The sequence below is a fragment of the Myripristis murdjan genome, chromosome 23 (genome assembly GCF_902150065.1).
Source record: "Myripristis murdjan chromosome 23, fMyrMur1.1, whole genome shotgun sequence".
In the NCBI taxonomy this organism is placed as follows: Eukaryota; Metazoa; Chordata; class Actinopteri; order Holocentriformes; family Holocentridae; genus Myripristis; species Myripristis murdjan.
This window is the reverse complement of record NC_044002.1, coordinates 23387030-23404440: the sequence shown is the minus strand read 5'-3', so window position 1 is coordinate 23404440 and position 17411 is coordinate 23387030. Positions and strand designations below refer to the sequence as shown.

At 44.6% G+C, this 17411-nt stretch overlaps 1 protein-coding gene across 1 annotated transcript; it reads right to left on the bottom strand.

The window, feature by feature from the left end:
• Positions 1–601: 601 nt before the first annotated feature.
• slc38a2 (solute carrier family 38 member 2) lies at positions 602–17133 on the bottom strand. The gene is made up of 16 exons (XM_030045331.1): positions 16801–17133; positions 15371–15499; positions 14897–14978; positions 14688–14803; positions 11649–11722; positions 11291–11383; positions 10744–10819; positions 8942–9024; positions 8586–8644; positions 7831–7998; positions 6917–6996; positions 6162–6262; positions 4822–4946; positions 3770–3914; positions 3572–3669; positions 602–2719 (listed from the first exon to the last, which is right to left on the bottom strand). The coding sequence occupies exons 2-16, from the start codon at positions 15496–15498 to the stop codon at positions 2615–2617; spliced, it is 1533 nt and encodes a 510-aa protein (XP_029901191.1). The 5' UTR covers position 15499; positions 16801–17133; the 3' UTR covers positions 602–2614.
• Between the last annotated feature and the right edge of the window lie 278 nt (positions 17134–17411).

Sequence of the window (17411 nt, the reverse complement as noted above, 5' to 3'; positions counted from 1 at the left end):
ATGGCAGTCATTTTGAAATTTCTAAGCGGTTACTTGTCAAGTGACCCATAGAGACAGCTCATCCCAATTTTCATGCTAATATCATAAGAAGACCAGTTCATATGCCCTCTGTAGTAAAGCTGTGGAGTTTATGCAAATCTATGCAAATTAGCTCATTACTAAACAATTTAAAAAAAACTTGCAATACATTTTTTATTTGTCTTAAGGTAAGTAATCAACTCAGCAATTTTCATGGTGATACCTAAAAGTTAAAATTTTTACCCTATTCACATGAGAAAAAAGTTAATACGTGTTTGAATGGGCTATATTTTGGTCTTTTTTGAAACTTTCCCCCAGTGGGATTCTTCGGGGCTTTTTTCCCCTCACTCAGGACATACTGAGGATACAAAATCATTTGAGTTTGTTTCTGTTGCAATTTGTTTGACGTTGACCTCTTATTTGGCTTAAAATTACTGGACTACAATGTATTTGACCTTGATTTGTCATGAAAAGCAGAAACTGAAGGAAGCATCAAAGCAGCTGCGGGTTTCCTTCTTCCTTTTGAGAAAATCAGTCACAAGGAAGCGACGCGGGACACAAAAACACACGAGCGGGGCTTTGGTCAGAGATGATCTTTGATTTTTAATTGGACAATAATTACAGGATATACATAGTGTTTCATTGAAACAAGAGTGTAACACTGGTGGGCAATGCCCTCTTTGCTCCTGAGGCCACGAGATTGGCTGACATAAATCTCCAACCAACATGTGCGTAAAAGAACATTTTTTTTTTCGTCGATCCAGGTCACGTTCGGGATGGGATGGGGGGGTGGGGTGAGGGGTGGGGGTGGTGGAGACACAAACAAGGCGTGGCAGGGGGGTTTCAGGGGGCAATCGGTAAAAGACAGAAATTCACCAGCTGTTTTTTTTTTTTCTTTCATTTTTCTTTTTGTTGTTGTTGTTGTACAGCTTCAATGCGTTAAATTGCCAAAAAAAAAGAAAAAAAAAAAAATCCAAACAAAAACAAAGCGTATATATACAGTTGAACTCAATAGATATATACAAATATATATATACACATACAATATTTTATAAATATAGTAAAATAGATTAAATTACATTGATTTCACGGTCTTCCATAAATAGTCGTGGGACAATAACAGCTGATGGGATGATGGGTTGAGTTAGTGTTGGAAGCACAGTGAAGCCGGCAGGGAACCCCCCCCCTCCTCCCCCCGCCGGCTGACCTATCAAGCTCTTCTTCTTCTTCCTCTTCCTCTTCGTCATGGAACATTTAGAAAGCACAAAACTGCGCAACCGTGAGGAAAAAAAAAACAAACCAAAAAAAAAAAAAACCAACACTGACATTGTGACAGACACTTTTATCTCTTCCTTTCTTTCTTTCTTTCTTTCAGGTTTGGTTGTGTTACATTTCCTTCTTTGTTTTTTTTTTTTTTTTTTTTTTTGCAAGTTTTACAGGTTCGTTACAACCACCAGCATGTGGTCAAATTCAAAGTATTCTCCCATAAAGAAAAAAAAAATCGAGGTTTTGTCGGAGCCGGCGGGGCTCCCAGCAGTAGTGTCGTCGTCTTCCAACGCGGTTTCAGTCGCTGCTCAGGAGTAAATACAGTTTGTTGTTGTTGTTGTTGTTGTTGTTGTTTTTGTTTTTTAAAGAGTCCACTCATGAGATGTTCTGCAGCTCCCGGGGTCGGGTTCGACAAGGCAGGTTTTGTTGACTTACACTAAGTTTTTACAAGTAAAGCTGACACGCTAAGCAAGGTCGAGAAGCCTTGGGACAATACTGACGAGGCGTTCGAGGCCCCGGCCCGTGAAACTGACAGTTTGTTGTTGTTGTTGTTGTTGTTGTTTGTTTTTCACGAGTGTGCTGAACAGTAAGTGCTTTTTCAATATACAAAGATGGTTTTACAAATACATTTTTGGCAAAGTAAGGAAAACAAAAGGAGGAGAAAAAAAAAGAGAGAAAACAAAAAGCAACAAAATGCTGGAAGGAACGTCGTCGTCCTTGAGGAGATTTTTCTTCGTTCAAGTCCCGTCGCCTCGAGCTCATCTTTGATCTGTTTTTTTGTTTGTTTGTTAGTTTCCAGGAGGTTCAAGTTTTTGCGAGCGGCTTCTTCACAGACAGTGTGTGTTGTTGTTGCTGAGCGTTGAGGTTACAGCCGCACACACACACACATACACACACACACACACACACACACACACATGTGGCGTACCGGGATGTTAAGCTGCATTTTCCAACCGTGCGACCCAAGTCGTCCCTGTTTGAGGCACCTTGAAATGTTTGTTTCTCCGCTGTACCGTTACTACCATAAAAAAAAAACAACAAAAACAAGCAAAAACGACAACAAAAAAGTTACAATAGAAAGGAAACAAAAGAAGTGAGCGGCCATCCGTGTGGCCTGACAGCGTTCTGTACAGAGTTCAGGTACATTCTCTTGGAATGGCGCGTTCTGCCGCCCGGGGCCGAGCCTCCAGCGAGTCTTTGTGTTTTTTCGTCTTTTACAATAATAACTTTGTCTCTTCGTTGGTGTTTTTTTTTTTTGTTTTTTTTTGCGCGTTCAGTCGTAGCAGTCCGACGCTGCGGCGCCCCCTCGCCCCCTGCTGGCGGCCGAGGCTTAGTGTCCGTCCGGCTTACTGTCCGTGTTGTGGATCCAGTCGAGGATGATGAGGGTCATGCTGCCCACCATGACGATGAAGCCGCAGATGAGGAAGATGGTGGCCTGGAGGGGACAAAAAAACAGGACGTTTAAGAAGCTATTAAAGATGACGTCGAGTAAACTGTTTTCAGAATTGTGCCGCCTTGGAAATATTTTTTCAGTTAGCAGCGGCGATGCGATCACTTCCCAGACAAAAAACGACAAAAAAAAAACCCCAAAAAAACACGTCTTTAATTTGGAAACAGCCGGTTGCTCTCGGCGGTTGTCGCCTTCCAACATGGCCGCCAGAACGGGCAGCTGACACTGATTTTCTCTGTCGTTTTTAACTGGGAACGGATCACTTCACCGCTAAACTACATCTCTGCTCTCCGTCTGGTTAGCGTCAGCTTGTTCGCTCGCTAACCACCTTGGTCTTGTTGTTACCACAGCTGATTAGCACTTTAGCTTAGCACGAGCACGTATACATATTTAGAAACTACAATATTAAATTAAACTGACTAAACTGAGATATTTACAAACTATAATATTAAACTTAACTCACTAACTAAACATTTTGAATCTAGCGTTAGCCGACACAAATGGCAGCTGCTTGGCTAAATTAGGTTAACCAATCGCAAACAGTGTTTTGTTCACTTTTACTTTTTACTTTTTAAAATAATAATGAAGTGGTTTGCATAACACACTTCTTTCTTTTTCCCCAGACTGGCTGTTCGCCTGTTAGGTTTAGATTTTCCTGCTGTTTGCCAAGTTTACATGCAAACAATGAGGAAGTGGGTCCAAATCAGAGCCTCGATGTTCCTGCGACGGTGAAATGACGCAGGTTCGTGCTGATAAACCTGATCAGGAGGTTTTTCCGGCTGTTTAAAACGTCCACCCCCCCTTCCTAACATGTCTGTGTCTCGGCTGATCGCTCACCCCGATTTTCTGCATGGACTTCATGGACTCCTTCTTCACCAGTTTGATGTAGAAAGCCGACGGCAGGATGAAGATGAGCATGGCGGCGGCCGAGGCGCCTGGAGGAGGGAGGAAGACGGCGTTTTAGTCTCTGTTCTTTAAAACGTTCTCTAAAAGCTGCACACACACACACACACTCACAGTCACACACACACTCACCAATGAAGCCGAAGATGTCCCTGATGGTGGGGACGAAGATGACGAGGGCGTTGGTGCCGGCCAGCAGGACCACGGTGATGACGGTGTGGCGGATCCAGCTGAACTCCTTGGAGGCGCAGAGGAGCTGGTTGACCGACGTACGAATCTGCAGCCACAGAGAGAGAGAGATTTATTATATAAGACACATTTATATTACTGCTTTTACTGCTTTTATATTTCTTGTCCTGCATGTTTGCGATTACACGCAACATCACACACACTGTGAGCGTTAGCTGCTTTTTGTTTGTTTGTTTGTTTTTTTACGCCTGTTCACGCCGTGATTCTGGATATGAATATGTACCAATTTATTGAATTTGGGAATTCAAAACTTTTGAATTTGGAAAAAAGAAATAATTTGAGGGAGAGAGAGAGGTGGGGACAAAATTTGGAAACAGGTTGTGTTAAACATCAGTGGGTGGAGCTTAATGTGAGTTAAACAGAAGTGGGTGGAGCTTAATGTGAGTTAAACATCAGTGGGTGGAGCTTAATGTGAGTTAAACAGCAGTGGGTGGAGCTTAAAACATTTTTTTCTGGCTAACATCCAACAGAAGTTCACTGAAAAAACACAAAGAGGTACGAGAGAGGCAGCTGATAGTATGCAGCCTAGCACTTTACAACTACAACTACTACTACTACAAAAAAAAAAGTACACACTTTCCATACTAAGTCTAACTGGGTTAGCCAGCTAGGTTAGCCTAGTTAAGTACTAGCCTACAGCTAGCTGGGTAAGCTAGTTAGCCTAGCTGCTCACCCTCCAGTGTCATGAATGTTTTGTTTACGAGTTAAAGAATTAAAGAAGTCACTCATTTCCTTTAATGTTTCTTAAATATGTTTTCACCAAAGCTGCTTGATTGACATGGACGTTTGCCGGTGCACTGAAGAACCGAGGCTCCGCCCACCAAGGTTTAACCCAACCAATGATTGAAATCTGTCATTTCTAGTTGCTACTGTTTCCTGTCTCCTGTTTCCTGCCTGAGTTTTCTGAGGGTTTTGTGTTTTTGCTGGTCACTTACGGGGAAGAGGACGACGGGGACGGTGAGCGTGACGGCGGTCAGCACGGCCAGGCGCACGATCAGCAGGATCACGTCAAACTTGTAGATTTTGGAGTAGGTGCGCAGCAGCTCGGGCTCCACGTGCACTGTGCAGAGAGACAACACACACACACAGGTCAGCACAACAAACACAAAAAAAACAGCCAAAGAAATGTATCACAAACGAATTAAAATGACAGTTTTCTTAGATTTCCTTGCATTGAATTCACATTTTTCTTGTTTTTTTTGGGACTGAGAGCTTGTCTAAGATGATCTGAATTGCTAAAAGCTGCCCTGAAAACATTTTTGTAGCGTGCAAAATGTGTGGAAACGGTCATTTTGCCTGCCGTAAATTTTTTTTTTTTTTTTACAAGTGACCTAATTCTTTTTGGAAAAGGGCTCAAATTCCACTTTCAGCCTAAAACAAAGTTTCCCCGTCTGACTGTCTGTCACTTATTATCCACCTGAACTGGCAAACGCCGCCTATCTGCTCCTCAAAACAAACACCAAAACCCAGAGCTACGTGACCCGACTCTAAATATCCACCTGTTTTTTTTTTTTTTTTTTTTTTTTTTGGCTTGCACTTTGCCTCGTCATGGCAGGCGAGGAAGTGTTTGCCCGCTATCGTCCCGTTGCATAACAGGTCTGACGGCTTGGGAACAGTGGACGGTGTTCCTGCCATGACAAACAGGGACAGGCTGGGACGCCGGACAGCTGCACGGCGGGACGCTTCACTCGCAGCCTTACACAACAGGTAACGAGAGCGCTTTGTCCCATGTCTCTCCTCTCTTGTTTAATTTGGACGCCGACGCCGCCGCCACTTCCTCCACATGCCGGCCTGTTGTGTTCGCTCCGGCGTTTCGCAAGCGGGGCGTTTCAGGGAACGGCCGCTGACCGCTTGTGAACCCCGTCGTCCGGTTCTCGACCAGACGAGACTTGACTTTCGAAGCTTTTTAAATAATCAAATCCGCAAATCCAATTGAGTTCATGCGGATGTGCAAAAAAAAAAACCGCCTCACATCATGTTTTTTGCACATTGTGTTTTTTGCACATTGGGTACTTAGATCTTTAGATCTCTAGTGTCATCTTTTATTCTTTATTTTTTATTTATTTAATCTTGTAATCTGTGGATACTGCTGAAAACTGTGAATTTCCTTCGGGATGAATAAAGTATCTATCTATCTATCTATCTCTATCTACCTCCTTCGATTCACCCTCGTGCAAAAAAAAAAAAAAAAAATCCAAATCTCATCATTGCTTTGCTCTTTCTTTATCCTCCGTTATTTGATCTGTAGTTGAGTCTTAATCTGCATGTTGCTCACCGTTGAAGGTCAGGTATCCGAAGAGCGCGGCCAGCAGGTACATGATGAACATGGCCAGGAAGGACACGTTGGCGACGCTCTGCATCTTCTTACGGGAACGGCTGTTGGGGGAGGAGGAGAGGAGGAGGGGGGAGGAGAGGGGGAGATTGATGTGTCAGGGGTTAATGTTAAAATAATTTCCCGACGTTCAGACATAACAGCGGGATTATCTGAGTTTGGCGGCAGGTTGTTGGATTCTCAGAGAGCAGAGACGTTCAGTCCGCAGCTCTGAGGGAGAAAAACCTGCATGGGAATGTGATAAGAGGAGCAGCTGTGTGTGTGTGTGTGTGTGTGTGTGTGTGTGTGTGTGAAACATTGTGAGGGCCAGTTTGATTTCTTCCACAGCTCAGTGAGGTCCGTTTTTGCCACGTGAGGAAATTTTAACTTTGGCCACTTCTGTAAATTATTAGTCTACAAGTCGGACTTGGATTTGGGATTAAAATTAAAATAAAGTTGGAATTCGGTTCGGATTCATTTTAATTTTAAGATTAGCTCAGGGTGGCAGCCTTAGACTAGAATTAAACTGGATTTGAAGGTTGGATTAAAGTTAGGATTGAGTTGAAATGCACATTAATATAGTCCTCACAAGTGCAGGAATGCAAATATCAGTGTGTGTGTTTGTGTGTGTGTGTGTGTGTGTGTGTGTGTGTGTTGGCCCGCCAGGTGACTGGAGCCGGGAACAAGGTGAACTTTCACAGCAGAGAGGAGACACTCACTCTTTGAGCTCCTCGTACATGGGCAGGATGGCGGGGTGGCAGACGAAGGCGAAGGTCAGGATGGGAACGGCGTAGACGGTCTGGAACACAAAACACAGCGACGCGTTCAGAAAAACCCAAACACACACCCAAACACACACACACACACACACACACACACCGAGAGAACACAGCGCTCACCAGGTGGCTTCTGTCACCACAAACTTTCAAAAAAAAAAAAAAAAAGAAAGTGATGTTTGCGCTTATAAAAAAGGATTTATGCTGCAAAAATAAAACAAATTCTGGAACTGAAAGTAGGAGCTGAGGAGTTTTAATGCCAAAGAGAAAAACAAAATTAAATCACATTGTGGGCTTTTATTTTTAAAGCACAGGCAGGAAACCAAAGTCCTCGGCTGACAAAAAGACAAGATGCTGCTTCAGACCAAACGCCAGGGGAAGTTTTACGTCGCAGAGTCGTGAGAATCCGAATTTCTGAAAAATTTCACACAAAATTTGCCTATTTATTATGTTCTGAATCTTTTTGTGTGGATTTCAACACACCAATATGTGTATCACTGCGCTTAAGAGGACTAAATTAATGCTCTTTTCAACTTAATCCTAACTTTAATCCTACATTCAAATCCAATTTAGTAAAATTTAACTCTAGTCTTGGCCATAACCCTTAGCTAATCCTAATATTAAAATGAATCTGAACCTAAATCGAAATTTAACTTAAATTTAATCCTAAATCCAAGTGAAAATTGTGGATTTTAATGCTTTATGGAGGCGACAGAAGTCACTGCTCTGCAAATTTGCATCGATCTGGTCGTCGTGCAGCGTGAAAAACTCAAAACTCGCTTCGCGTTTGGTCGTGAACACACAGCAAGAGGTTTTTCTTTTTTTTTTTTTTTGTTTATCCTCTTTAAGATCCTCACCTGCGAGTTGAAGACGAAGTATTTGGGCGTGCAGGCGTCCTCGCTGTAGTCCACCGCCGTGGTGTTGGCGTGCAGCAGGGAGGCGTTGGCCAGCCGGCTGAGCGTCTCGTTCAGGGCGGTGAGGTCCTCGGGCAGCGGACACGGGATCTGGAACTTCTTGTAGATCACCTGCAGGGCGGCCGGATGACACGGTTACGTTATTATTATTATCTCACATCCTTTTTTTTTTTTTTTTAAAGATTCACGTTTTAAATGTGGGTCTCGATGTTCTGTCGCAGCTGCGCCGGTTCAAAAGTCACTGACCGAACCAAACCAAACAAAACCTCACACACTGATAAAGGCTTACATAAATACATCTGTCATTGTGTGTGTGTGTGTGTGTGTGTGTGTGTTTGCCTCTTTTGAGTGTCTTTCCTGTCAGTGTCCTGAGCTGAGCTGTGAAAATGTTCAGTTTCAGTCTTACTACACTTTTTTTTTTTTTATTTATTTGTATGCCAGTTATGTTTTATTGCGTAAATCAGGAGTTTTCCAGTTCATGCGCCCCTCGGTGCGGGACGGCCCGACGCTGAGGATTTCATGGAAAAACTGAAATTTGTTCCCGGACTCTGAGCCTGATCCGACCGAGCGAACGGGAACAAGCGAGCTGGTGTGTCAGTTGGCTGTTCACCATGGAAACATGGATACAGGAACACACAACATGACAGAGTGTGTGTGTGTGTGTGTGTGTGTGAGGAAGGTGGGGGGGGTTTACTCACCACAATCAGGAAAAACACCATGCAGAGCAGCGAGAAACCACTTGTGTAACCCAGGTAACCTGCAGAGAACAGCAACACACACATTAAAACACGAGCACCCACAGTGTTTATAGGGGGCTTTTATTTTGAAGTTCTGGAATGCACTCTTTTTTTTTTTTCTTTTTTTTTTTTTTTTTCTCACTTCACACCGAGCCGGGAGCGTTTCAGGATTTACAGCCGCTGCGAGTGCGTCACAAGTCCTGACGGCAACCTCAAGTATTTACACAAGCGTCCGATTTCACAACGCCCAACACACACACACACACCCACCCACACACACACACACCCACACACACACACACACACACACTGCTTACCAAGGTTCTTGAGAAGGGAGAGCGGCAGGATGATGAGCAGCGAGACCAGCAGCACCAGGTAATCTCCGTTGGCGTACCATTCTCTGAAACACAGAGGGGCGGGGCAACACGTTAACGAGGCTCGTTAACCAATTAACCAATTAACTCACTAACGAGCGCCGAGTCTCCCTCTTACAAATCCCCTGTTCCTGATTCACATTTCTCAGTGGCGTTTATCTTTTTTTGAGTAATTTTTCATTTTCCCATCGATTTAGGTTCAGGTTTAGTTCGTTTAGTTTTCTTTCAAATTCTGCACCTTTTATTTTTTTAATCTACCCTAAGAAGACAAAACTAAATGTGTAGTAGTCAGGAACATAGGTTTAGTTATGTTTTTCTGTCATTTTTGTGTGTTTATTTCAGTTTATGATGCTTTTTTTGGCCAGTTTTCACCTTAGATTAGCTTTTATTGCATAAGGAAAAACTTATGCAAGTACAAGATCTTGATCAATATTCAATCATCGTTATCCAAACTGCTCAAACTATTTAATCAATCAGCAACTTCTGACAACAAACTGGCTCTGAGCTGGACCCCTGAGTGTGTCCGATCCATATTCAGTCGTTTTTCTGTCAGACTGTCCTCACGTTAATCTTTCGGTCCGGGGTGCTTTATCGACCTCCGACAGACGCTCTCGGAAAGCCAAAAGCCGCATAATTATGGACCGTTTGGCTTTCCATAGAAAAGCCAGGCCCGTGCAGAGCTCGCGAAAACACAAACAGAGCCCACAAAGCGGCTCTGAGCTCTGCAGCCACAGCAGAGTCTGCCGCCGGAGCGAGGCTGAGCTCATCCTGCGCCCGTCCCGACGCGGCACCGGACGCCTCTGAAAGGACCCTTTGAGACGCAGCGCTGTCCGTCCCTTCAAACACCCGTCCCCGACCCCCCCTCCTCCTCCTCTCCTCCAGCACACAGACAAAGACGCCACTTCACCTTCTCAGACGCTCGCCACTCGAAAAACAAACCGGCGGCCATTTTGCCCGATGTGCCACTTCAGCTGGAGTGACTCTGGCCCGATCCCTCTCTCTCCACGCCGGGGCTGCGTTTGGAGGATTTTGCTCAAACGCGTCGCCTCAGTTTTAAGCTGAACTCCAACCTCAACCTTTAAAGAGCCGCTGGATCCGAGCTCAAGCCTCCATCTCTGTTATTTTCACAGTCACAGCTACAAAAAAAACGGAGGATAACGGAGGAAAATCCCAGATCAGGATCGGCAAAATTGAATCAGCTGTTTCTTGGCCCGAAGCTGTTCCGTTCACAAGACTTTTAGTTTTTGTTGCTGCCCACAAAAAGCACCTTGTTACGTAACAAAATGGCAATTTATTAAGAGTAACTCGATTTTTTTTGGTTGAAAAACAGGCCGTGTAAATGTGGTTGGTGCGTCACTGATTTGGAAAGCAATGAGGCTGATATTTTTTTTATGCTGTTTCTCATTTGTGCCGATGGAAAAGAAACAATATGAAAGGAAAATTAAAGCAATTATGTTGTAATTTAAAAAAGTAAAAAATTAACAGATTAAGAGTTGAAAAGCCAAAGTGTTAAGTCAAAAGTTAATCTAAGTAACTCTGACACGCTGCATCCTACTGCTGGTGACTGACTGTGGGAAATGTGTGCAGACTTTATTGTCCTGTTTTTTTTTTGTTGTTTTTTTTTTATCGTCCAAACACTTTTACTGCCCGGTTCCCATCCTGCTCCAGAGCTGCACAATGCTCACTTCATTTTCCAGGCCTAAGTTTGCAAAAACAAAAAATATATCATAAATCTCGTCACTTACCCGTTGGTGGTTCCCATAAAGGCTTCGATGACGATGGGCAGCTCGTACTTTACAATGTAGAGGTAGCTTGACATGGCTGTGGGAGCAAAAAAAAAAAAAAGGGTTAGACAGTCGGTATATTTCACTCTAAACCTCTAAGACTTCTCTCAAGGCCGTGAAAAAAATCAGGTTGGTGAGAGAAAACTGCAGCACAGAAATAGCCGAGGTCTAATATTTGGCAACGGGGGGCGAGTTGTTCCAAGTTGGTGGGGGAAAAAAAAAAGAAAAAAAAACTTGACACGAGCTTGTAGAATGACTCAAGTTTTTACTGGAAGCTGCGCTCCAAAAACACACTGCTCTGTTTTTTACATCTTTGACATCGACGGCCAAGATTTCTGTTTGTGTTTCTTTTTTCTTTTTCTTTTTTTTTCACCCACTCAATTTAAACAGAGCGACGTTCTTCACTTTGCGGAGTAAACACAGGAAAGTAGTTCAATTAAAGCTTACGCAACAAGCCCCCAAAAAACAAAAAAAAAAAAGGAAAATGACTCCTCTGGGGTTTTCTCACCTCCGATGTTCTGCATGGTGATGGAGCAGGAGGCGGCGAGTTTCCCGGGCATCCCGAAGGCTTTGTAACCCAGCTGCTCGTAAACCAGCGACCCTATGAACGGGAAACACAACCATCAGTATCAAACCTTCAAGAAACACCTGGGAGGTTTGGACAAGCAACTAAACATCGTGCGAGGAAGAGAAGAGCCTCGACTCTGAGCCGCTCAACAGAAAACGACTCATCGCCGCTAAAATAACAACAGGGACTCGTGGAAAAGTTTATCTTGGTGTCCAACCGTCCCCAAACTCCCTGCTTCCTCATTCCCGCTCCACTCATCGCCCTCTAAAACAACGGCAAACACCGGGTTTTGACTCACTTCCTTCGTTGGCCGTCTTCAGCAGCAAGTGGACAGAATATAAGGAGAAGATGGCGACCGCCACGAGGAGGATCCTGTGAAGAGAGAAAACGGGAAAACGTCAGCGTCACGTTTGCTTCCAACCCGATCCCAGGCGACATTCACACCAAACATGTGATTATAAAGGCCACAGTTCAAAGGTAAGAGCCGTAATCTGGTTAATGTCAAGTAAAACTGCACTAAGGTGGATTGTATTTGCAGCTGGGACATGGGTACGCCCTAATCTCGCAACTCGAAGGGAAGGCTAATCTGTGCTGGACTAGGTGGAAATCTTTCAGCGCCATGAGCACATCGAACCCCAGAAGGGAGGATTTGTCAACGCATCTTAAGACGTTTGCATCTGCACAGTCCTTGTGATGTCTTTAATCTAGGAGGTGGATGTTCGTCTGTTGTTGCACACAAAGAAAAAGGCATCAGCTAAAAGCCTTTAATGTGAAAAACAGGACTGGCCCTCGTGCTCGATCGAGGCTTGAGAATCCGCAGGTTTTCTTTCCTCGAGGCTCTTCGCTGCAGCTGTTTGCTCATGAGCAGCCGGAAGTGGAGCGGCTCATCAGCGATTAGACCATCTGCTGAAAGGCCTTAAAGAGGACGAGATGTTTCCTCGACGCCCTCCAACGCTGCAGAGCCAGCAGCGCCTGAAACACCTTCATCTGCAGAACCCGAGCCGCGGCCAAACTCTGAAGACGCGGCGTTCTTCCTGCGGCTCCCAGCCTGGAACGCTGTAATCTCTCATATCTTATCGCCCGATACGCCGAGACTCTACAAATATATGCCGTAGATGACCTTTAAAGGGAAGCCGGTTTGCTCTGCGTGAAGTGTTTGTTCGCTGTAAACTTGCCTCTGTTGATTTATTCCTTCAAAAAAATGTGGCAATTAAAGGGGCAATGCGATAAAGTCCCCATGAAATGGACTCTTACTCTCTTTATTTGATGTATTTCCTGTTGAAACAGGAAGTTGGGGCGGGGACGTGGTGCAGGGAAGGAGCATTCACAAGTGCAAACCAACAGGAAATCAGATTAGGAAAGAAACAAAGTTTTATTTTGAAGGGATGTCACTGTTTTAGACACTTCAGGAGGTCATGTGAGGTCTTTTCAGAGGTTAGGGTTAGCTTAGGTTTTTCTTGTCTTCCTATCCTTTCTTTCTTTCGTTCGATGGCTCACAACCCGAGTTCTTCTTCTTCTGTTTATTCCAGACCAAACAGAAAACACATCGCTTCCTGTGCAGCTCAGACAAAAGAGCCACCGGACACCGGCGGCTGTTTAGCCCCGGCAAATGGAAAAGCTTTGTGAACCGGAGACGGGTCGACCCCGCGCCGCCTTAAATCATTCAGCGGCGGGGCGTCATCCGAGCTGCCGGCGGCCCGCGCTCGGCCTCATTCATGAGTTTTGGTGCGAGCGAGCGTACGCGCCGCAGTTTATATAACCGTGGCCCGAGCGCGGCAGGATTACCTCGGCTAAGCTGCTCGCTCACGGCTCACGGCGATCGAGTGACCCGGGCCGACCGCCGCTCCCTTTGTTTGTAAACACACTGCCATTTGGAGGAGCCTCGAACCCAAAATGCCTTGCAGCACGAAGAGCATGTGTGTGTTTTAATCTAAAAAGCGACCTGAAGCCTCACCACGCCTGCTTACTGTCATCCTGCCTGCTGAAAAACACAAGACCTCAGTGTTTTGTGCCTTGAAAAAAAAAAAATAAAAAGCAGAATGTTTTAATTTTTCCTCACACTCTACACCCTGTTCTGCTTTTTCTACAGGTGGCTTCCTCGTCCCTGAAGGCCTCGGGTCAGAGGTCAGAGACAGTAAGCTGCTTGGGGATCAGCTCTGAGATGTGCTGGCCGAGTCGTAGTAAGACCTCTGGCCTCGGTAAAACAGATTATCTCCTCCTCTGTGGTGCAGTAGAGCAGGTGAACGCTCAAAGGAAAGGGGACGTCAGAGAGGAAGTGTTTCTCCAACCTCAAACTCGAAAAACAAAAAAGCAAAAACAAAAAAAAAACTCCCACTGATGAAAGAGGAAGACCTTAAAGAGCCAAACTGCTGCTGAACAGAGAAACTGGATTATATTTGAGGTGCAAAAGAGACAAAAGTTAAAAAAAAAAAAAAAAAAAACAGCATGACAGAAAACGTGACTGTCATATCATGCAAGTTTGATGACTGAGAGATGCAGGGTTTGGCCTACAGGGGGCGCCGCTATGAAACTCACCTCACCATCTGCACCGGTGAGAGGGGAATTTGATTGTTTTTATGATTTTTTTTTCCCCGTTCGCTGACATTTTTTATCTTCAGCAAACATGACAGCAGGAACTTAAGCAAGTATTTTCAGCTCCTGACCTGCTGTGCTCTGCTGTACCGGTCAGGGTCGAACACACACACACACACACACACACACACACACACAGGCACACACACACCACGGACATGAAAACACAGCGTCAGGGTTTTTAATCATACACTGCGACCTGTGACCTTCAGGTGCAGACAGCGGCGGCCGTGCCTCCTCAGCTGTATCTGCGTTATGAAACTGTGTGAAGCACCTGACGGGGACAAACCCATGTGCTCGACGCTCGGCTGTGTTTCCTCACTCCTCTGCATTTCCCTGACACCCGAGCCGACTAGGAACTTTCCAGAAGCCGGTTTGGCGTTTAAAAACAAGGAAAAATGACTAAAATATGCATGTCACCCGAGAGAAAAAGACAAAAAAAAAAAAAAAAAGCATTCAAAGTTGAAGAGTGGGCGATTGTTTTTACGTCTGTCAGGCGAGCACATTTTATTTCTGACAGCCATGTGGACTTTTTCTTCTGCTTTCAGTTCAACAAAAGGTTTTGCATATTTCTTCCACTTCCCGGTAAAACCACCGAAACAAGTCTGACCACCTTGACAGCTTGTTATTTTGCCTTTATTATGAACCTTTTTTTTTTTTTTTTTTTTTTTTAAAGGCTCTGCATCACCAAGCCAGACTGTGTGAAAAAAGCTGAAAAAAGGGGGGAAAACGTGAAAGTGCTTACACAAACAGGGCGATGCCGGTGTTGGCCATGGCGTAGGAGAGACCCAGGATGCCGCTGCCCATGATGGCGTTCCCGAGGTTGAAGACGGACATCCCGAAGGAGGCATTTCCCTGGTGCTGAAAAAAAAAAATCACTCTTAGGAAACTAGAGCAAGGACAGATCAACCTTTATTAAAAATAATAATAATAATAGTAATAGAGGGTGCTTACATATTCAGTCTCATACTTCTTCTTGCCCAGGTTGTTTTCAGAGAGGAAGTTTTGACTTTCTGCGTCCATGTCAGGGTATTGGCTGTAAGAAAAATAAATAAATAAATAAATAAAATCAATTTAAAACCAATTTATGAGAGTCAGAGAACATAAGGATTGAAAGGAGAGATGAGATGCAGATGTGGACTGAATGTCCTGGACGTCCTCCTGAGGCTGAAGCTGCAGCCTCTCTGGCACAGTCCCACATTTCATTTGTCACAACCTTTAAAAAAAAAAAAAAAAAAAAAAAAAAGAAAAAAGAAAAACAGACTCATCTGCTTCTCTTTATCTACATCTCCTCCCTCGTGATCCCTGCGGATGAATGCCTGGGATTCACCTCATCCCTCCGCTCCGCACAAACACATTAATCTCATCTCATTTTTTTCTCCTGCACTCCTGATATTTCTATATTTCTAATTGTGGGGGCGGCCTCACCTGCCGAGCGGGACTTTCTTCTGCTCGGGGTAACTGCTGTACTCGTTGCTGTTGGAGCTGCAGCTGCTGTCTTCGTCGGGGGAAATGTTGAAACGGCTCATCTCAGTCTTGGCAGTGGGCTGTTTCATGCTGCACGGTCAAAAATAAAACATAAAGACAGAGGTGAAATCTCCACGGTTGTGATTATCTCATTTATTCTCTGTGTTTCTTAACCCTAACACTCCCCCCTGCGTCATCCCGCCCCGTGCGGCCTCTTATTTCCAGCAGTGCGCGGTCACGCGGCCCTTAGAATAATCAATATTATAGTGAGCGCCGCAGCCCTGCTCATGAATCTGAGGGAGGTCATGTGACTACGATTTTGGAGGGAGGCGGAGGGAGGAGGAATGGGGGGGAAGGGAGGGGGGGTTTGACTCATCGGCGAGAGAGGCAGTGGAAAAATACCAGACCGGCATCCGCGTTCACCTCAGCCCCGCTAGATGCTGAATGACAAAAAAAAAAAAAAAAAAACCGCAGTGAGCGCTGCTGACTGTGCGCCAAAAATTCAATTTGAAAATGCGAATAAAATAATTAAAAGAATACATCTCAGTGTCTTTATGTGTATTTCTGGCTGGCTTAATGGAATGGGGAGACTTTATTGTTGCCAAAAAGGGCCGGCAAGGCAAACATGTGGTTATTAAAATAAATAATAGCCCTAATCATGAATAAATCTCTCTTTGTTCTTGACTATGACGCTGCATTGTCTACCATAATGTAAAAGGCGTAACCCGAGACGGTTTTAATGACATTATTTCCTTGGCTGGCTCCGATGGAAACAATGGCACGTGGTTACCTATTATGGGCATGGCTCTCCATTTTGCGCAGAGGTTCCATCCGCTGCGCACGGCGGCGCGCTGATTCACACTTGGCCCGTGATTACACTTTCACTCATCCGAAAAAAAACATATATTAAAACATTCTGTAAGACACTGTGTTCCCTCGGGCTGTCAATAAGTGAAATTCCAGGCTGATGACAGGTCTGTCAGCGGCGTGGAGCTGAGCGCAGCCTCCGGCCCGGCACTGCAGCATCACTGTCACAGTGCCTCATTATTTATTTATTTGACCTGGTGTGTGTGAAACAGCGCTTTTGGCCTGTTTGAAGGACACACTGGTGCCGTTAGATTTAGCTCCACAGATATGACAGCAGCCAACAAGGACAGTTTTTGTATCAGCCAAGACAGCTGGGCGAGCCTGATGACGAATTCCAATCTCCAATTTAAGAGCCAACGCAGGCAACACCACGTTACAGGACGTTAACGGGGTTAGAAATACACAAATAATGACCCAAAAGTGCAAAATGATGCGTTAAACAAGACATTTCTGCGCCAAAAATGTGCCGCCCACATCCGGTAAATCATGTCAGACAATGAATGAGATGCCGGTGTCTGTCTTACCTTTGAGGAAATGGGAGGATTGCGCGTAAAATCCTTTTTACAACAGCAGATGTCCGGACGATTTGTGTCAGCCGACTCTCTCAAAAAACGACTCCAAAGACTTACTTAGGGAAAAAAAAAGATCCTTAAGGATACTATATATTAACAAGTAACCAAAAAAAGAGAGGAAAAAATGAACTGATATCCTACCAGACAGTAGCAGGTTAAAAAATAAAGATTGAAGCAGTTCAAGTAGAGCGCCAGAGGAAAAACCAAGCGACGCGTAAAAACAATTTCGCTTTTTTAAAAAATTGTTTTTGAATGAACCAAATTCCCAGAGATGCAGTGCGCTGATAGAATAAACCCTGTTCTGCTGGAGGAGGGGTGGGACGCTCCTTTATATGATCAGCATTGCATCAGCCCTTGAGAGAGGGGAGGAAGAAGAGGAGGGGCCTATGCGAGGGGGGACAGTTTTCTTTTTTTCTTTTTCTTTTTCTTTTTTTTTTTTACACCCAGCAGTCCAGCAGTGACGTGGTTTGTATATACAAACAGAGGAGGAGCACAGCCTGACCCAGAGACTTTCCCCGGTACCACGACAGGATTCCCGTAACACATTTCACAGCGATAACAAT

Bases quoted from the DNA above. Each gene is read 5' to 3' on its own strand.
- slc38a2 (XM_030045331.1), bottom strand. From the start codon at position 15,498: ATGAAACAGCCCACTGCCAAGACTGAGATGAGCCGTTTCAACATTTCC. The intron at 3,915-4,821 runs GTAAGTGACCAG...CTGTGGCTGCAG, and splicing joins TCCCCGTCGTCCTCTTCCCC to ATTCGTACGTCGGTCAACCA. The intron at 3,670-3,769 runs GTGAGTGTGTGT...TCCCTCCTCCAG, and splicing joins GGACATCTTCGGCTTCATTG to GCGCCTCGGCCGCCGCCATG.